The sequence below is a fragment of the Myxocyprinus asiaticus genome, chromosome 49, assembly GCF_019703515.2.
Source record: "Myxocyprinus asiaticus isolate MX2 ecotype Aquarium Trade chromosome 49, UBuf_Myxa_2, whole genome shotgun sequence".
Lineage (NCBI taxonomy): Eukaryota > Metazoa > Chordata > Actinopteri > Cypriniformes > Catostomidae > Myxocyprinus > Myxocyprinus asiaticus.
This window is the reverse complement of record NC_059392.1, coordinates 13,732,462-13,751,393: the sequence shown is the minus strand read 5'-3', so window position 1 is coordinate 13,751,393 and position 18,932 is coordinate 13,732,462. Positions and strand designations below refer to the sequence as shown.

Genomic DNA, 18,932 nt, shown 5'->3' with positions numbered 1-18,932 from the left:
TAAATTGCTCACTATTTCAAAAGCATAGACACAAGACTGCAATGCAGTAATTAAATGCTGGTCAATGTTAATGGAATAAAGGTTACAACACTAATAGGAAACAAATTAAATGTAATATATATATATATATATATATATATATATATATATATATATATATTATATATATAAAAGTGGGCTTGAATATTTCCCACCCAAGACTTTGAAAAGTTTTTCTTGTTTAATTTTTTCCCATTTGGAAATAAGTTGCATTATGGAAAAAAAATGGGTAGACAATTCTGTTTAATGTTGGCTTTAAAAAAATGTGGAGGTCAATTTGTAATAATATTAATGCAGAGCCTTTAAAGAATCACAACATGGCTATTTTCGACTACAAATCACAGTAAAAAAAGAGTGCTTGGGTAACTGCTGTAGCATACCTGAAGCTAAACATTATAAGAGTGTTGATTTACAGACCCAATTATGACTTTATAGTAAAAATGTTCATCATGGTGACTTAACATCCCATATGGGTTTATTTGTACCTTGAAAGGACATGAAATCAACAAACATATTTTTGACATGTTACAAACCTGCTCCCAGATCAATGTAAAATGATTCTTTCACACTATAATGGTGTAAAAAGTATTTTGTACAAGCACAAAACTGCTTTAATCATTGCTGCATGGCATCTAAATGAAGGACTCTTCCACCGGCCCATTTGTACATAAGGCCACAAACTTCTTTATCTATTCTAAGGCGACTGATTTGTATTTTTCCTCTGTCTTTGCTTCGTTTTGTGATTCTCTACTGTATTGTATGTGATCAGACTGACAATCTTTATGAATCCAGTGCTCTCTCATTCCCCACCACTAAAGTTCTGCAGCTCCCTTGGATTTCTGCTTACCTGCCTGAACGTTTGGATTCGGATTCTCTTATTTTGTGCGCTGAAAGCCACAGTCAGACCCGCAATTTCTGATGTCACCTCTTGCCATAAAAAGTTTCCATACAAGCTCTTGGAATCTTTCCATCATATTTTAATAAATGACTATTAAGCCGACAGGCTTCTTGTCATTTTCATCTCTTGCAATGATCTAGAATAATCCATAAACAGTAAATCAGTAAACAGCAGGCATCTAACATGTAACAAGATCACACTAATATTAACATGGAAAGATTATGCCAGGTACATTTTAAAAACACATACCTGATGCTGCTACACCCTCGATCAGATATACAATACCAGTGTAGTCCAAAAAAAATAAAAAATAATAATAATAAAAAAAAAAACTTTTTCATTTAACATTTTCATATTGTAAAGAAATACATACATAGGCACAATTTATATAAATATCAATCATTTCACATAAGTCACATAAGCCTGTGTGTCCAAACTTTATTTGATAGTGAATTATAAAGAAAGACTAAACAGAATTTAGAACAATCAGACTATTACAGTCTAAAGCATGCTTTAATTGGTAACACTTTAGAGTAAGGATCTATTTATTAATATTATTAAATGCATTAAGAACTGTATCATGACCTAACAATGTGCAATATTTTGAACAGCATTTATTAAACTTGGTTAATGTTAATTTATAAAAACACAACTGTTCATTGTTAGTTCATGTTAATTCATAATGCATTAACTAATGTTAATGTATACAACTTTTAATAATAAAAAAATGGTTTACGTTTTAGCTTTAACATTAACCAAGGTTAATAAGTGCTGTTAAAGTATTGTTTATTGTTAGTTCCTCTTCATTTGACCAACACAAGACGAACATTTTTTTTCAATGAAGATACATGTCAGTGCACGTTATTCCAAAGAAAAATGTTTGTCTTCGTAGCCTTTTAAAATGTCATTATTACATCAAATTATTTACTACGCCTTTAAAACGGCTTTCGGCTGATTTTATCTAGGTTAGAAAATACTTTTAAAGGAATATTCTGGGTTCAATACAAGTTAACTAAATCGACAGCATTTGTGGTTATAATGTTAGTTACCAATTCAATTAATTTGGACTTTTAAAAAGCCCCAATTGAGGTTACAGTGAGGCATTTACAATGGAAGTGAATGGTGCCAATCTGTAAACGTTAAAATACTCACTGTTTAAAATGTATAGCCACAAGATGTAAACAATATGCATGTTAACATGATTTTAGTGTGATAAAATCACTTAGTAACCTTTTCTGTGTAAAGTTACATCATTGCCATGATGGCATTACAGCATAAACCCTAAAATGACTGTAAAAATGACAATTTAAACAAGCTCAAATAATACATGAGTTTTAACAGAAGAATTAATGTAAGTGCTTTTATAAAATTATAAGCTTCACATTTCTGCATTTAAACCCTCCAAAATGTAGCCCCATTCACTTCCATTATAAGTGCCTCACTGTAAGGGATGGGTCGAATTTATTCTTTGTGGTAATCAACATTATGCCACAAAACATATTAGTATGTTCAAATTAATATTAACCAAGATTAATAAATGCTGTTAAAGTACTGTTCATATTTAGTTAATGTTAACGAATACAAATTTATTCTGAAGTGTTACCCTTTAATTCTTTAAATTATTCACGCTTAAACTTAAAAAAAAGGAGCATCTAAGGTTAGACATTCAGAAAAAAGAACAGTATAAGATCGTAGTTTTTCAAAACATTCTACATGTGATGGAATCTGGTCTCAGAGATAAATTACAAATGTACACAAACAATATATTGAAACATATAAGAAATTGTTTACACTGAGGTCAATATACAGACAAACAAACTTCACTTTGGCAAACACGAGACGAGAAGAACAGTTTCAATGAAGATACATGTCAACATTTTGCTGTGGAGGTGAATGGAGTGAATGGTGAGATATCAGCTCGGCTTCCATGGGCACGTTCAGATTGCATTCATTTGGCACGCTGCCTTTAGGTTTCGTTAAATGCACCTGAAAGAAAAGACATTGTTTTATGTATCACTACCGTAGGCAAAAGTTAAATTTATGCCCTCCGAAATTGATTGTGGGGTCTATCTCATTCCTTTGTTTACACATAGATACAGTAAGAAGAGGTGTGTTCTAAACTATTTCTAAATGTCCACAAACTTAAATATACAAAGACGATTTTCAAATGTAACAGAAAATATCAACTCTAGAGTACTCAGAATGGTGCCAAAATCAAAAAACATTCAGTGAGCAGCAGCTCTGCAGATGGAAACGCCTTGTTGATAAGAGAGGGCAACAGAGAATGGCCAGACTGGTTTGAGCTGACAGAAAGGCTACAGTAACTCAGATAACCACTCTGTACAATTGTAGTGAGCAGAATAGCATCTCAGAATGCACAACATGTCGAACCTTGAGACGGATGGGCTACAACAGTGGAAGACCACGTCAGGAACTTTATTAGGACCATAGTGTTCCCAATAAAGTGCTCAGTGAATGTAGATGACATTATGAAACTTTAACTCGCTCACACAGAAAAAACTAAATGTATTTCCACGATACATTGTGATCCAGCAATACTGATTGATCTGTACTGAAATATTTGCAGAGGCATACAGAAACAGCTCTTTGAACAGTTCACATCAAAAATAGTCAGAGAGTCGTCTATTTGGGCTTTACTGGGCCAGAACTCTGAACCAACACAACCACAAGATTAACTGAAGCCCTTCATTTTGAGATCTGCACGGCTGAGATTCAGAGTGAGAACAGACTGCATGGCAGCAACATACGTGTATGATGCTAATTCATTCAGACAACTGTATTATATCCAATACAGCAGTCATTCAAAGACAACCAGAGATTAAGATTTTATATATTCCCGGGTCTGATAATTATTCTCACAGGGTGATGAGCGAGTGCAATTCATAAGTCAGGGTACGTACAGATTTTTAAGGGTGAAATTTAAGCACTTTTTAAGCATTTTCAAGGTACCTTAATCATCTTTTTCAAGCACCTCTTTAAATATGATCCAGTTCTAAATGTTATTTGACAAAATGCAATGATCAAAAAGCATCCTCTGTGATTTAAAACACTGCTCAATCTATAAAAATGAAAGTTTCAAGAATTCCTTTAAACCCACAGACAGCTAACACTAAAATCCTTAATATGATTACAACCAAAGTCTTGCATTAACACACTGATACAGTTGTAATTCACGCCCTTTTCTATAGGGCGTGAATTACAATGGGGGAAAACAAATCCTGATTACTGTAGTTACTTGTTCACTGTCATGTGGAAATTGAAAAGAAATATTAAATAGATTTGGCTATTTTTAAAGAACTGATATTTTTTTTTCCCAGCTATTTGAATAAAGGCTTAAAGAAGACTGCTTTGAAAAATACAAGCTACTCAGTGACAAGATATGAGCTGCATGTGGAATCTCACCTCTAAACATCTGCAGCAGAAATACATTTTGTGTGATGGGATTGTTTTCAGTGACATCCATGATAACTTTGAAGAGATTTCATAAGCAAACTGTAATATTATAATACTGTAATTATTGAATATGTTAATTTGATTGTAGTACAACAGTAATATTTCTGCCGTAATTTCATTATATTCACACAGCATTGTTCGTATTAAATCCTCAAGCCTTTTTTTTTAGACATTAGTATTTCTTGCATAGTTTTATAAACATGCTCCTTATTTACAATGTGGTGAAATGTCACTTCCTCCTCTTCTGTGCCCAAGTGTCACATTATTACGAGTACGTTTTGAATGACATGAAAATAAAGTGATGTCTCAGCACGTTGCATTCTCAACACACGTATTAAGAAAAGCGCAAACATCCATTGATGTGATGATCATGATCCTTTTTTTGCACACTTAGACGTATGATTCCCTTGACACTCCTCCTCTTAGAGATATTTTATGTCTCGACTTCCAGCCAGCAGTCATTGATAAAGGCACTCCGGCATGTTAATGGAAGCAGGAGATGCAGGTATAATTTCTTTGGCGCCAATCTACCACAGTTAGACTAGTACTTCTGTGTGCATGCAAGATGTGGAGGGGCGCACATTCGCTCCCGCTCTGAGGAAACACCACAAACATAACGACTGTATAATATCCATTTCAAATTCAAAATGATTTTAGATCTTTTATAACTGTCAACAACCTAAGGAAAATCAAGCATTTTCAAGGAACATATTCAAAATTCAAGCATATTTCAAACCTTGAAAATCAAACATTTTCACAACTTTTAAGACATTGTACGAACCCTGGGGAATTATGAGGATTACTGGTTAAAATGTTTGAAATTGCCAAAACAGCAACACTACCGTTACAATACACTAGTGATGCCTTAGAAACCTCACATTTCAACCGAACTCGCAAAGGGCTGCTCGATTGACAGTGAATAATTTCAGTTTTATAGAATCAAAATACCTATTCTGTGCACAAAACAACAGTGAATCAGTAATGGCTTTCAGTAGCTCTGTTCCAAAACTTAGTAATCTCCCTACAAAGACAACATTTTAACACATCTTGCTCCTCACATGAAAGCCAATATTTATGTGTTGAAATGTTTTAGAGCAGAGTAACTAGAAAAATGCTAATTCAATATAGACATTTCCATGACGTTGTTAGATTTAGCTAATTTCCGACTTAATAATCGTCCCTTTTCAAGCCTGGTGAACACAGTTTTAACATTTTCTGATATTCCATGATTGTGGAAACCCTGTTATTAAAGTATTGTTACCTTAGTCAACCTTTACTGGAATAGAGCACAACAGTGCCTGCCCACTTTTCAGCCATCTGGGTTCCGGTAGTACACTCACCAGCCACTTTATTAGGTATACCTGTACATCTACTTATTGATTCTCCTCTGACCTCTGTCATTAACAAGCCGTTTTTGCTCACAGAACTGCCGCTCACTGGATGTTTTTGGTTTTTCGCACCATTCTCTTTACACTCTGGAGTCTGTTGTGCGTGAAAATCCCAGGAGATCAGCAGTTTTAAGAAATACTCAAACCAGCTCGTCTGGTACCAACAATCATGCCATTTCTGGCACCAACAATCATGCCAATTTTTTTCCCATTCAGATGGTTGATGTGAACATTAACTTAAGCTTGTGACCTGTATATGCATGATTGTATGCACTGCACTGCTGCCACACGATTGGCTGATTAGATAATCGATAAGTAGATGTACAGGTGTACCTAATAAAGTGGCCGGTGAGTGCATTTTCTCCATTCATTTCTTCCACAGACTTTCATAAATTCCTTCATAAAAAAGTTGTTAGATATGAACCAAACCAACCAGCTCCAAGCTGAATCACAACATCACAAACTTTGTTTTGAGGCAAAAAAGTATTTGAAAATCGGTCTGTGTACTTACCGACTACCATGAGGGCACAAACTACAATCCCATGAAGCATTGCGAATGACATATTTGAAAAAAAAAAAAAAAAAATCAGATGGGAATATATAAAAGTATTGTTTATAGGTTGTTGATTATAAGTATAGAAATAATAATTTTTTTACGTTCATTGCAAAATATTTCCGATATGTACATATATATTAGTAGTTTAAGGGTGAAGGGAGATCGACTCGATTACGTCATTCAGAGTGTGTCATGGGAGTGGGCGGTCGCTCCGAGGCACGGAGGGTTTTATTTGTGGGTTTTGTTGTCCGCGGTTCTCTGATTGGTGGATCTTTCTCAGCTGTACCAAGGCTAATGTAGTTGTTTACCATAAATTCCGCTATCAAACACGATTTTTAAACAATGAAGTTGAAATCATTCGGACTGATGGCTTCAACGGAAGCATATACCATTGATGAACAACCTCGGAGCTCATGGCAAGTCTGTTTTTAAAGATTTATAATTTATCCTTGAAAATCAATTAATCTATGGAATAAATGAGTGGAATTTTTTCTTCCGGAACCAGACAATTGCGCTCTATTAGTTGTGGAATCAATGCTATTTGTGTGGTAAGTTGCTGCTTACGTAGAGTGTTGCAAATTAGTCATTTATAATGTTCCATTTCAGTTAAGATGGTGCCTCAGACAACTGCCTATGTAGGCAGTAAACAGCAAGGCACTCTACTAGGCTTTGGAATTGTGCTTATGTAGCCTGGCCTCACACAACTGGGATTTGGTGCTGTCTCCTTCATTTTAATGCACTTGTTCAGCTACGATGTTCTAGGCTTCAATGCAAACTACTGCAAAAACTCTGTAAATAGAAACCTCGGGTTTGACATCACTTTGCTTACATTTGTATACATTTACTATATTGTCTACTGTCCAAAAATGTTAATAATATTGATAAATTATACATCTTTTGAAAGGTCTAAGGGTTCAGCATCGATATCCAGTTTCTGTTTAACAATAGAAATGCTCCAGCAGGTATGTTATTTTCATGGTTTGTGCTCAAAAAGCGGTGTGCTTCAACAGGTTTAAAAGCCTTTCATGACAAAATCCACTGGCAAAAAAATTTCTCTAAGCAAATTTCGTGTGGGTTTCAAGTCTTGTGAACTTTGACAAGTTAATTTGCATGTTGACCAATGTTGGGTAAGTTACTCAAAAATAGTATTCCACTACAAATCTAAAACTGTAATCAGATTACCTTGCTGATTACTTCATGGGAAAAGTAATCACATTACAAATTACTTTACTTTTAAGTTGCTTTTAAAAACAATTTTCACAGAAAAGTTGTTTTTCTGCTCCACAATTTCAAAATAATGTCTATATTTCTTCCTTGTTCATTGACATTGTCCCTTCAGCTGTCACAGAAACACAAACAGATGTGTATAAACATATGAACATAATTCATATGTTACGTACATATAAACATTTTTCATGTTGGTTTCTACATAATTAATACAACCTAGTCTCATAGAATGAAGTTACTATAACTTTTTATAGTTTTACGTGCCGCTTTCTAGGTTTTGCTGCAGTTTCCTGGTGAAATTAACAACAAATGTGCTTTTTTATTCACTTTCACACAAATCACAACTACAACGGCTGATTGTGACTTTATAAAGACTTATTTTTCGCTCTATTAACTCGTTATAATATTGAAACACTTTTACTCTAACGCATCATTTGAAAAACAATATATTTTAATGCTTGAATTACAGACCCACCAACATTTACACACTTATTTCATTGTTTAATAACTTCCACGGTAGTTCACCTGATTGAGTGTTGGACTTTGAACTGGGAGACAGAGTCTCGAGCCCAGCCGAGGACGCTCAAAACTAAAGTGAAAATGAAGTGAAAGTGTCATAGAAGCGACACGAAATGACATGGTTGCTTCAGTAAATGTGCTTTTCATGTCGAATTTGCTTTTAAAACACTATCGGTTAGTTTTAGGTGTTGGTTAAGGGCAAGGATTTCTGTTTTGTTCACCTCATTTATCTTTTAGGACACAATTGATTAGGTTTAGGTTAGAATTTTAGTTTAAGGGTATATTACTTGAATTATACATATTTTTAAAATAATATTATTTCAGCCTGATCTCATTAAATTTATGTGACACTGGCAACATTTTTGCAAACCAAATGACGTGCTTCATTGCACGTTTGGCTGCAGTTTCCCAGTGAAATGTCCAGTGGGGGCGCTAAATTGAATGAAATGATGTTGTAATCAGATGAGGTTTTTAAGGTGAATATTACATAGATGTTTTAATAAGTAAAACATACTTAAAAGTAAATAACTTCATTTAAAGTCAGTAACTGTAATCTGATTACAAGAATTAAAAAGAGTGTAAAATGTAATTATAGTAACTGATTAATTTGTAATAATTTTACATTGTATATTTTTTTTATCTTGATTTATATATGATTAACTTTAATTAACTTTCTCATATGTATACTATATCATCCCTGTGTCTCCTACCAAAAATTGAAGGCCTAAACATAATAAACCTCTATAGACAGATATACTACCAGCAAGAAACTTTTAGCTCAGCTTAAAATACTGCTCCAAGCCCTTGACTCAAACTTTCAAACAACCTAAATGTAAGAATTAATAGGTGCATATTAAATAGGACCACTTGGATTGTTATGCTAAACCTCACCTCAACATGCAAAACAAATGTGGTCGGTTTGAAACGGAACACACCGAAGGTCACAGTCCTTTCATTTAAATGCATGTATTATACATAAGATTATGTATAAAAAAAGAAGAACCACAAAAGCACTAATGTGTATTTTCTATCCTTATTAGTCATGAGGAAAAAGAAAGAGTAAGAATGAGATTTAAAAAAAAACTCTTTAAGCACCTGGACCTCGCTCTCAGCATTTCATTAATTACACAGACAATGGCAACAACTTCAGAGGCAGATTTTTCAATTTCACAGAAAAACAGGCAGACAGACAGTGAGAGAGAGAGAGAGAGCAGGAGAGCAGAAGAGAAATAGAGGGGGAAAGAGATAGATGGAGGGAGATAGAGAGAGAGAAGCACATGTATTCAGGCTCTCCATGCTATACCAGCACTTGAATTCAACGGACCTCCCATAAAAAAGACTCAAGGATACGTCCGATTGAAAATCCTCACAAACAACCACTTCAGAAATCCATTTAGAGCCAGTGCTAGAACATCTAATTCAAACATGTTGTCCTGTTAAAATGGTCACGCTAGTTCCTCTAAAACCCCTTTTCTCCCACTGCTGTTTGCCTGGGCTCTTTGTAAAAGCAATTAAATGTCCACATTCTGAAGCACAAAGACATAATTACACAGAATCAGAAATGTAGCCCAAACAGAAGGTCAGACATGAAAAATGACCTCTTATTGTCAAATATGATAGGCCGCTTTGCCAAAAGTAATTTGTAACAATAACTCTGCACACAGTTGGTTGGAACAGCCAATGGAACACATCCCAGATACTAAAAGATACTCTGTGAGAGATGAGAGTTATACAGAGATCATACAGACAAAGAGTTTCTAAAGGTTTTGCTATTTTATAATTTCCAGTGAAAGAAAACAAAACTTGCTTCTCATTTCACAATACTTAAAGGAATAGCAATGGTATTTTACATAATTGATATGATTTGATAAGTGATAATAATTTGTTATGGATAAGACTACATAATGTGTTGTTACAGACCTAAATAAGATTTAAGTAAATTGCTTAACTTGCAGTCTGTCCCTTACAAAAAGCTACTGTATGCCTTTAGAAGACTTGGAATAAAATGCACAAGCCATATGGACTACTTTATGGTGATTTATTTGTCCTTTTTGGAGCCCTTGGTCACTGAATGATTTTGTTGAGAAAGAGCAAGGTGAAACATTTGTGTTCCATGCAAGAAAACAGGGCTCTACAGTGCGAGAATTTGCTAGTGAAAATTACTGCTTGCGAATGTGGAAAACGTATTTGGCCGCACTGGTGCGAGTGACATCTAAAACCTGAATTATAAACTTATATAGTAGACTACTATCAGGATAAAAACTCACTAATGAATACAACATTATATAGAAAATACTTTTAAAAGTGTTTTTATACTAGTTATTTTTGCATTATAAGTGTTGTTTTCTCACTCTAAAATACCTGAGACAGCGCTCGTGCAGGCGCACGCAGAGACCAAAAGAGAGTGAAGCAGTATAGGCAGATATACCACATATAGATAACTTAAGCAGAGTTTGAATTATCCATCAATATTTTACAGTTTGGTAAATGACGGATGTCTGAAAAAGGTGCAAGGGTCAAAGACGGTGGTCTAGTGCATGTTTAGATAGAAGAACAATTGCAAAACCGCATATACAAATGCAAAAACAGGCATCTTTAATGAAGAATGTAAGGTACAGTGGCAAGAAAAAGTATGTGAAGCCTTTGGAATTACCTACATTTTTTGTCTACAAAATTTGTCTTGAAATCTGGTTTGAACTTCGACTTAGTTACAACAATGAACAAACACAATCTGTTTGAACTAATATCACACAAATTATTGTACTGCTCTTATACATATTGAACACATCATTCAAACATTTACAGTGTCGGTTGGAAAATGTATGTGTACCACTAGGCTGATGATGTCAACAATAGCTAATTAGAGTCAGGAGTTGTCAAACCTGGTATCGATTTAATTAAACGAGATTGGAGGTGTGGGTTAGAGCTACTTTGACTTATAAAAAGCATTCAAGTATTTTGAGTTTACAATTCACAAGAAGCATCTGCTGACGTGGACCTACGATCAAGAATTGCTGCTTTGTATAAAGCTGGAAAGGGTTACAAATTTATCTAGAAGAGTTTAGATATTCATCTGTCCACATTTAGACAAATTATCTATAAAGGGAGACGATTTAGTACTGTGGCTACTCTACCTAGAAGTGGCCGTCCAGCCAAAATGATTCAAAGGGCACACAGCAGAATGCTCAGTGAGGTAAAAAAGAACCCTAGAGATTAGAATGAATCATTGGAACTGGTTAACATCTCTGTTCATGGGTCTACTATACAGAAAACATTAAACAGGCAGGACACCACGAAGGAAGCTGCTGCTTTCCAACAAAAACTTTGCTGTGCGCCTTAAGTTTGCCAAAGACCACCTTGACACTCCACTACTGGGAAAATTATTTGTGGGCTGATGAAACGCAGCACTACGTATGGCGTAAAAAGGGCACCGCATACCAACATAAAAACATAATCTATACAGTGAAGTACGGTTGAGGGAACATCATGATTTTAATCTCAATAGAAGATAGGTGATGCAGCAGGACAATGACCCTAAACATTGAAGGAAATCCACTACAGAATGGCTTCAAAAATGAAAATCCACCCTTTTCAGTGGCCCAGTCAGAGCCCAGACCTTAGCCCAATAGAGATGCTGTGGAATGACCTCAAGAGAGATGTTCACACCAGGCATTATAAGAATATGGCTGAGCTGTTGCAGTTCTGTAAGGAAGAATGATCCAAAATTCCTTCTGAACGTTTTGCAGGTCTAATCTGCAGCTACCGGAAACGCTTGGTTGAGGTTTTGCTGCAAAAGGAGGATTGTCCAGTTATTAAATACAAGGGTTCACTTAATTTTCCACAGCACTGTGAATGTTTAATGGGATGTGTTCAATAAAGACATGAAAGATTAAAATTGCTTGTGCGTTATTAGTTTAAGCACATTGTGTTTGTCTATACTTGTGACTTTGATGAAGATGAGATCACATTTTATGACTAATTAATGAGGAAAACCAGCTAATTCCAAAGGGTTCACTTTTTCTTGCCACTGTATTTTATGTGTGCAACTGTGCGTCGTAGTAAATGTATTGTTAACATTTTATAATAACTTTAATGTATACAGTAACATTAACAAACATTGTTGCATTATACTGTATACTGCTTAACAGATTATTAGTTAAAACTACAGTACATTCAAAAAGTTATGAAGGTTTAATACTGTATTTCCATATCTATAAATGAATGTTTATGAACTACTAATATGTTAAGAAGAATATATTTTTATTTATAAGATGTTCATAAAGGTGATCAGTCAGGAAAGATGTTGTTGGTTAACTGAAAAAAAAAAAAAAATCTCTGACTGAGCCCCTATGTTTTTGACTGTGCCCCAACAAACATTCTATTTTTCTACGAGTGCTCCGAAAGAAAATGTCAGCGTAGAGCCCTGGAAAGTCATACAGGTTTTGTACTATTCCTTAAACACTAAAGGAACATTTTACCTCTCCTTAATCCATAGGAGAAAAAAAATGACATAAGTAAGACTGAGAGTGTTGACTGAGAGTAAGAGTATAAATTAGAGTTGGGGTACTCGAGTTCGGACTCGGACTCGAGTCCGAGACACGAGTCCAATTTTTATGGACTTGTCACGGACTCGGATGCATTTTTTACTTGATTTTTTTACTTTAATTTTACTTGACTTGGCTCGAGCCATTCGGACTTGGGATTTTTTTCTGAGTCCGGCCGTATCCATGGCATTTATGATGCAATGAAAAACAAACAAACAAACAAAAAAAATTACGTAACATAGGGTGGCCATACGTCCTCTTTTCCCCAGACATGCCCTCTTTTTCAGACTTGAAAAAAGCGTCCGGCCAGGATTTAAAAATTGCCACTAAATGTCCGGAATTTGTCTTCTATTGATGTGCTCTCTACATTTAGTACTATCATATATTCTGTGTATTTGATATACTGTGCATCAGTTTTCACGCGTATATGTCCTTACGTGTGATTATTCTGGCTGAGAGCATCAGTGCGCACTCTTTTAAAGTACTTTTTTAAGTCTCTATTCACCTATTATCCATACTAAATATAATGTGAAAAAAAAAAAAAAAAAAAAAACGTCAGCCCAAGGTGATTTTGTCAAAAATTTGATCTTGACTTTTTTTTAATGGTATCTGATCTTTTCTGTTTTAATTTTATGTTGTTGTATTTAATTTTATGGGCATTATTAAATGTTTTAATATTACCATTTATTAAATGTATTAAACACATTCAATTAATTTAATTAATTACATTAAATGTATTTCACTCATCATTTTAGGTAAAACTAAACTAGGTAAAACTTAATTGAAAATGGAAATAATAATAACTCTGGTTGTAATGACTAACGCAGCATTCACTTTCTTTGGTGTATGTTTGAGTTGAGGGGGAAAGCAACAAATAATTGAAATGTCAACAGAATGCAATAAGAAGTGTGCTGAAGGACAGTTTTGTCTTCATACACCTAAAGCATATATGATTTCATTCTAAAACCACTTTGAAATTTGTTCATCAGGACTCTAATCATTTGTTTTTTGCATTTATATTGACAAATTGTTCTTCAAATTGTTTTAAAGATTAATATAAGCTTAAAATATTGATGTTGAGTTCACGGTTATAATTTTAATTCAGATTTTTGAACAGATTCATTCGGACTCGGATTCAGCCTGTTATGGACTCGGTCTTGAGTCCGACTTGGCCTCGATTGTTTAAAAACTCGGACTTGACCCGTACCCAACACTAGTATAAAGCTTTGAAATTTTGAAATTTGTGGATAGCAAAGCTCAGATCATTTGGTTTTGGAAGAATTTGATGAGAAATATTTTATTTATTGTGGAAATCTCTACCTTGATTTCAGACTTTGGTATTTGGACTATTTGTAACATTATTCTGATCCTCTGGCTGATCAACATGATCCCACGGAAAGTCGGCATGTTGTTTCCGAGAGTTACAGTACCCTACGATTGGCCACATTTTGCTGACTGCTATCTCCCTTCACACATTTTTGCATCAGCTCAAACCTTCCCTTGTGGCGTGACAGCAGGTGCTTTGTGCCAGCAGTGTGGGAGACCCGGGTTCGGATCCCGCACTGAAACCAGGAAGTAGTCATGCTCGCATAATCAGTGACAAGCACAATTCAGAGGTTGCATCCCCCCCCAACATTACATTTTTACTCCACTGATGGTTAGGTTTAGGGTTTGGCTTAGGGGTTCAGTTTATAAAATATACATTCCTCTAAACTGTATTGCATCCTGTACAGATGAAAACAACTCGCTTTTGGCGCCCTCCGTGGACATTTCACCATGAAAATGGAGCTCACACGTGTTCATCTGCCCAACATCACTTACTGCTTTGGCTACTGGTAATTTCAGTAAGCGCAGACCGATTTTAGCTAAAGAAAAATCAACATACTGTTTCCAATTTCACTGTGAGATCAGTCTGGTCTTTTTTCTAAGGAGAAAAATCGGAGAAGTGGAAGGCTCAATTCTTCCTCGTTCTCCATTTAATCTCATTGCTGTCCAGAAGAAACAAATGAGGTATTAAAGAGATCTCTTTTGCGATATTTCCTATGGGCTGAGCTCTGTCTTTTCTGATATTTAAAATGAGAGGCATCATTTCATGACTTAATTTGGACTGAAGAAAGTTTTGCTCAAACGTTTCAGGCCAGTGAGTTTGGGTAGAATGGAACAAAGCCCACCAATTTAAGAAGCCTACTTTATGTTACACATTTTTTCTAAACAGGCTTTGTTACAATAAAACGGACTAGTTTCAACCACAATACCGGTAACACTTTACAATAAGGTTCCATTCTATAACATTAGTAAATGCAAAAAGTATTATGAACAAACAATGCACAATATATTATTTACAGCATTTATTAATCTTTGTTAATATTAGTTAATAAAAATACAATTGTTCATTGTTAGATCATGTAAGTTCATACTGCGCTTTTGATTTAAAAAATGTATTAGTATATGTTGAAATTCACATTAACCAAGGTTAATAAATGCTGAAGAAGTATTGTTCATAGTTATTTAATGTTAACTATTGGAACTATATTTTAAAGTGTTACCAAAACTCCTCTGAAAAGAGGATTTCCAATAATTTATATCATTGTGGTATTATTACAAATCCTGTAACCTATAATAATTTTATAAGCAGTACAGTTAAGCACTACTGGTTGGTACAGCCAGAATCCATGTGTGCCAGCTTCTAACTGAAGCATCGTTAATGAGATCTGAATCCCCTAAAATGCTTAACGGTGTGTCTATGGATCCAATCATAATACTGCTTAAATTACATGCTAACAAATTTATGCACTTATGCTGAAACCAGATAGCTCACAACATCCCATGACCACTGTATTCTGGACCGAACAAAATCCCAAAGTCTTCAAGCTGAAATATTTGGCATATTCTTTAAACATTAATACTTATTAAGTTAAAATTATAAAGCTAGACAAAAATGTACTATGTTCATTCTGAATTCAATTTGTGAAGATTGGGGAATGAGTGAGTTATGTGGATACCCAAGCTGTCAAATAAATAAAGACACAAACACAAAAACTCACACACAAATATGTTCCGTTTCAGAGGTCTTCCTGGATTCACCCCTTTTAATATGAGGGGCGGGTGTATCCAAGGTCAGTTCCTGATTGTGCCTCCTCCAATGGGGTGCAAGATTCAATGGTTAAGTGTTTCTTTGTGATCTGACAATAGGAAGTGTCAGAATTTTTAATACATCTGCTTGGAAATGTCACCCCAAGGTCGTCTGAGTCGGCAACAGGGTGACAGTCTTGGGCAGACAAACATGAATATATAACAAAATCCAAAACAAGGCATGAAATCCTTTTTGTAAATTGCTGCAATCTGCAACACCATGTGTATGAATGTGTATGAAAATATATACAAACACAACCACACAAACGTAGCTGTAGTAATCATTAATAACAACCTGTACTTACAACACAGCCTAAACAAACAAACAAACAAACACGACACACACTGGAAATGCTGAACTCTGCAGGACCCCTGCGTGCTGTACTGTGCAGAGTCTGTAAGGGTCTTGCTCTCTGGCGAGGCTGTTCAACCTTGAATTGTAACCCACTGATGGAGCTCTCAGGAAATAGCAGAGATTGGGGAGGTTCACACTGTGGCAGAACCAAATCACAATAAGGCAACTGCTGCTGAGCACACGCATACACGTCAAAGCTCCAGCTCTGGAATCCATTCGCCAGGTCTGCAGGTCGCTCGGACATGGCCAACAAATTGTGAAGTAGTGGGAAATTGAGATCTGTGTGTTTTCTCAAAAAGTACATACTTGAAGGCAGTGCTCATAATCATACTCCTTTCCTGAGCCATCACCAGTCCCAGATTTGTTCGCATTTACTGTGCATTTTCTGCGGAATGGATGTAAACTTGGTAAAATGTGATAAACAGAGCTGAGAGTACTAGACTCCTGTTAGTAGTGGAACACATAATCAAATTACCCAAAATATGAAGTAAATGAACACGCAATGGGCCAAAACACAAGCAGGTGTGTCACGGTCACAAAAATTTTTTGTGTAAATGGTTCATAAAGCCATTCTGACACTAATTCTCGCATTTATGAAAGTTTTCGTATTTTTAAAATGTTATTTGGGACTAACAAAATTTACATCTGCTCATAACCACTTGTAAATCGTAAAAGACCTCGAATGTTTTGTTCTCTTTCAGGCAAACTGTGGTAACTACATTTTGACAGAAGTTAAATTACATTAAATAATTAACTAATGAAAAAAATAAAAACTAAGAATTGAATGAGTGAAGGTAACCTTATAACTGACATATATCAGTAAAAAAATCGGTTAGGCTACTTAACTGAATTACACGTTTCTTTGATAGGTTACTTGCATTATTTCTTCAAAGTATAGTTTATTCCCAACACTGCTTTATACATTTTGTCTCGTTTTTTTTCTGCATAAGTGCTTGGCATGGGGTAAATACAGTAGGTTGTGGGAAGACACAGAATAAATAAAAAAATATATAAATATCATCTAACGTGACTGGATCGACACCCACATTCATTTTATATGAGCTCTATGATTTATGTTTCACTAATTCAGTCTAGGCCTCAATGAATCGCATTCAGTTGATAATGTATGGGCTATGTTAATGCTGTTAAACCTATAAGTAAACAGCTATTGTTACCATCAGGATTTACCCGAGAAGGTTCATCAATGATGCTGGAGATGCGTTTAAATTACACACTGTCTGTGTGAACTGGAACATTCTTTTTACACTCAAGCTTCACGTAAAACCACTAGCGAGCCTGATATGGAAGTATATTATTGACAAATGTCTGAAACAAATCACACTGAATTGCACTAATTGAAAAACGCATTGCATTAACAGTGCTTGCATTTTTGGGGGTGCAGTTTCAGATGGTTGTATATTTAAGCTAAGAATATTTTAATTTAAAACATTTCGCACAAAATGTAATCATTACAAATTCAATAATATATATTCACTTTCCTAAGTTTAGTTCCAAAATATTATTATTATTTTTTTTGCATCATTATTTTTCAACAGGTAATATTCTGTCCATTATATTTTGCTTTGCAAGTTCGCTTCTAAAATTTCAGTGGTTAAAATTTGGTTAGAAATTTAACAGTCGTGAAGCATAGTAGCAGCAAGTGAAGATTGTGCATCGGCACAAGCCAGCTTAGCTGGGATATGTGAAAAAAAAGAATTTCACTGTATATGTGCAAATGTATAATGTGTGATAAATAAATACAATTATTATTATTTAATTAATTAAATTATAATTAATTTATTATTGCATTTTTTATGAAATTTTGTGTAAAACTGAAATATTCACAGCTTAAATATCAAAATATATGAAATTGCATCCCCAGGGGGCCTGGGTAGCTCAGCAAGTATTGACGCTGACTACCACCCCTTGGAGTCGTTAGTTCGAATCCAGGGTGTGCTGAGTGACTCCAGCCAGGTCTCCTAAGCAACCAAATTGGCCTGGTTACTAGGGAGGGTAGAGTCACATGGGGTAACCTCCTCGTGGTCGTGATTAGTGGTTCTCACTCTCAATGGGGCACGTGGTAAATTGTGCGTGGATCGCGGAGAGCAGCATGAGCCTCCACATGTGGAGTCTCCACGGTGTCATGCACAACGAGCCACGTGATAAAATGCGCGGATAGAACGTCTCAGAAGTGGAGGCAACTGAGACTTGTCCTCCGCCATCCGGATTGAGGTGAGTAACTGCACCACCACGAGGACCTACTAAGTAGTGGGAACTGGGCATTCCAAATTGGGAGAAATGGGGATAAAAATTTATAAAATAAATAAATAAATAAATTGCATCCCCAAAAAAGTAAACCGCTGTTAATGCAATGCGTTTATTTTTTTATTTAGTGCAATCCGGCATGCTTTTTCTTTTTCAAAGACATTTGTCATTAAAATACTTCCATAGCCTATGCCTTCCTTATATTGCATTTTCATGGGCGTGGATTATTATAATTGTGAATGAGCGTGCACATGCACACTATTTACAAATGTTTGCTATCCATTAACATACACACCATTAACTAAAAAAAATCTGGGGTGTTCGTGGCATTTCTGAATCAGGCAGAAAGTATTCAGAAAGGTCCAATTTACGTGCAAATTACTCCCAATTTACACATTTACAAAAGTTTAATGAATTAGGCCCCAGGGGCATAATTCAAGACAGGACTGCATCCGCAAAACTCTCTAGAAAGCTCTGCAGATTTCCAGAGTATTTGAGCGTCTGCCAAGTTCTAAATCGTTTTTAAACTCCAAAA

The 18,932-nt window shown here is 35.2% G+C and overlaps 1 protein-coding gene across 2 annotated transcripts in view; it reads right to left on the bottom strand.

Moving 5' to 3' along the window:
• Positions 1–210: 210 nt before the first annotated feature.
• LOC127438438 (adhesion G-protein coupled receptor D2) overlaps positions 211–18,932 on the bottom strand; it is a 115,052-nt gene continuing 96,330 nt past the window's right edge. For both annotated transcript variants that reach the window (XM_051694026.1, XM_051694027.1), the window contains one exon: positions 211–2,923. In XM_051694026.1, the coding sequence (XP_051549986.1) occupies positions 2,792–2,923 (132 nt within the window). In that variant the 3' untranslated portion in view covers positions 211–2,791. The remainder of the gene's footprint in view (positions 2,924–18,932) is intronic.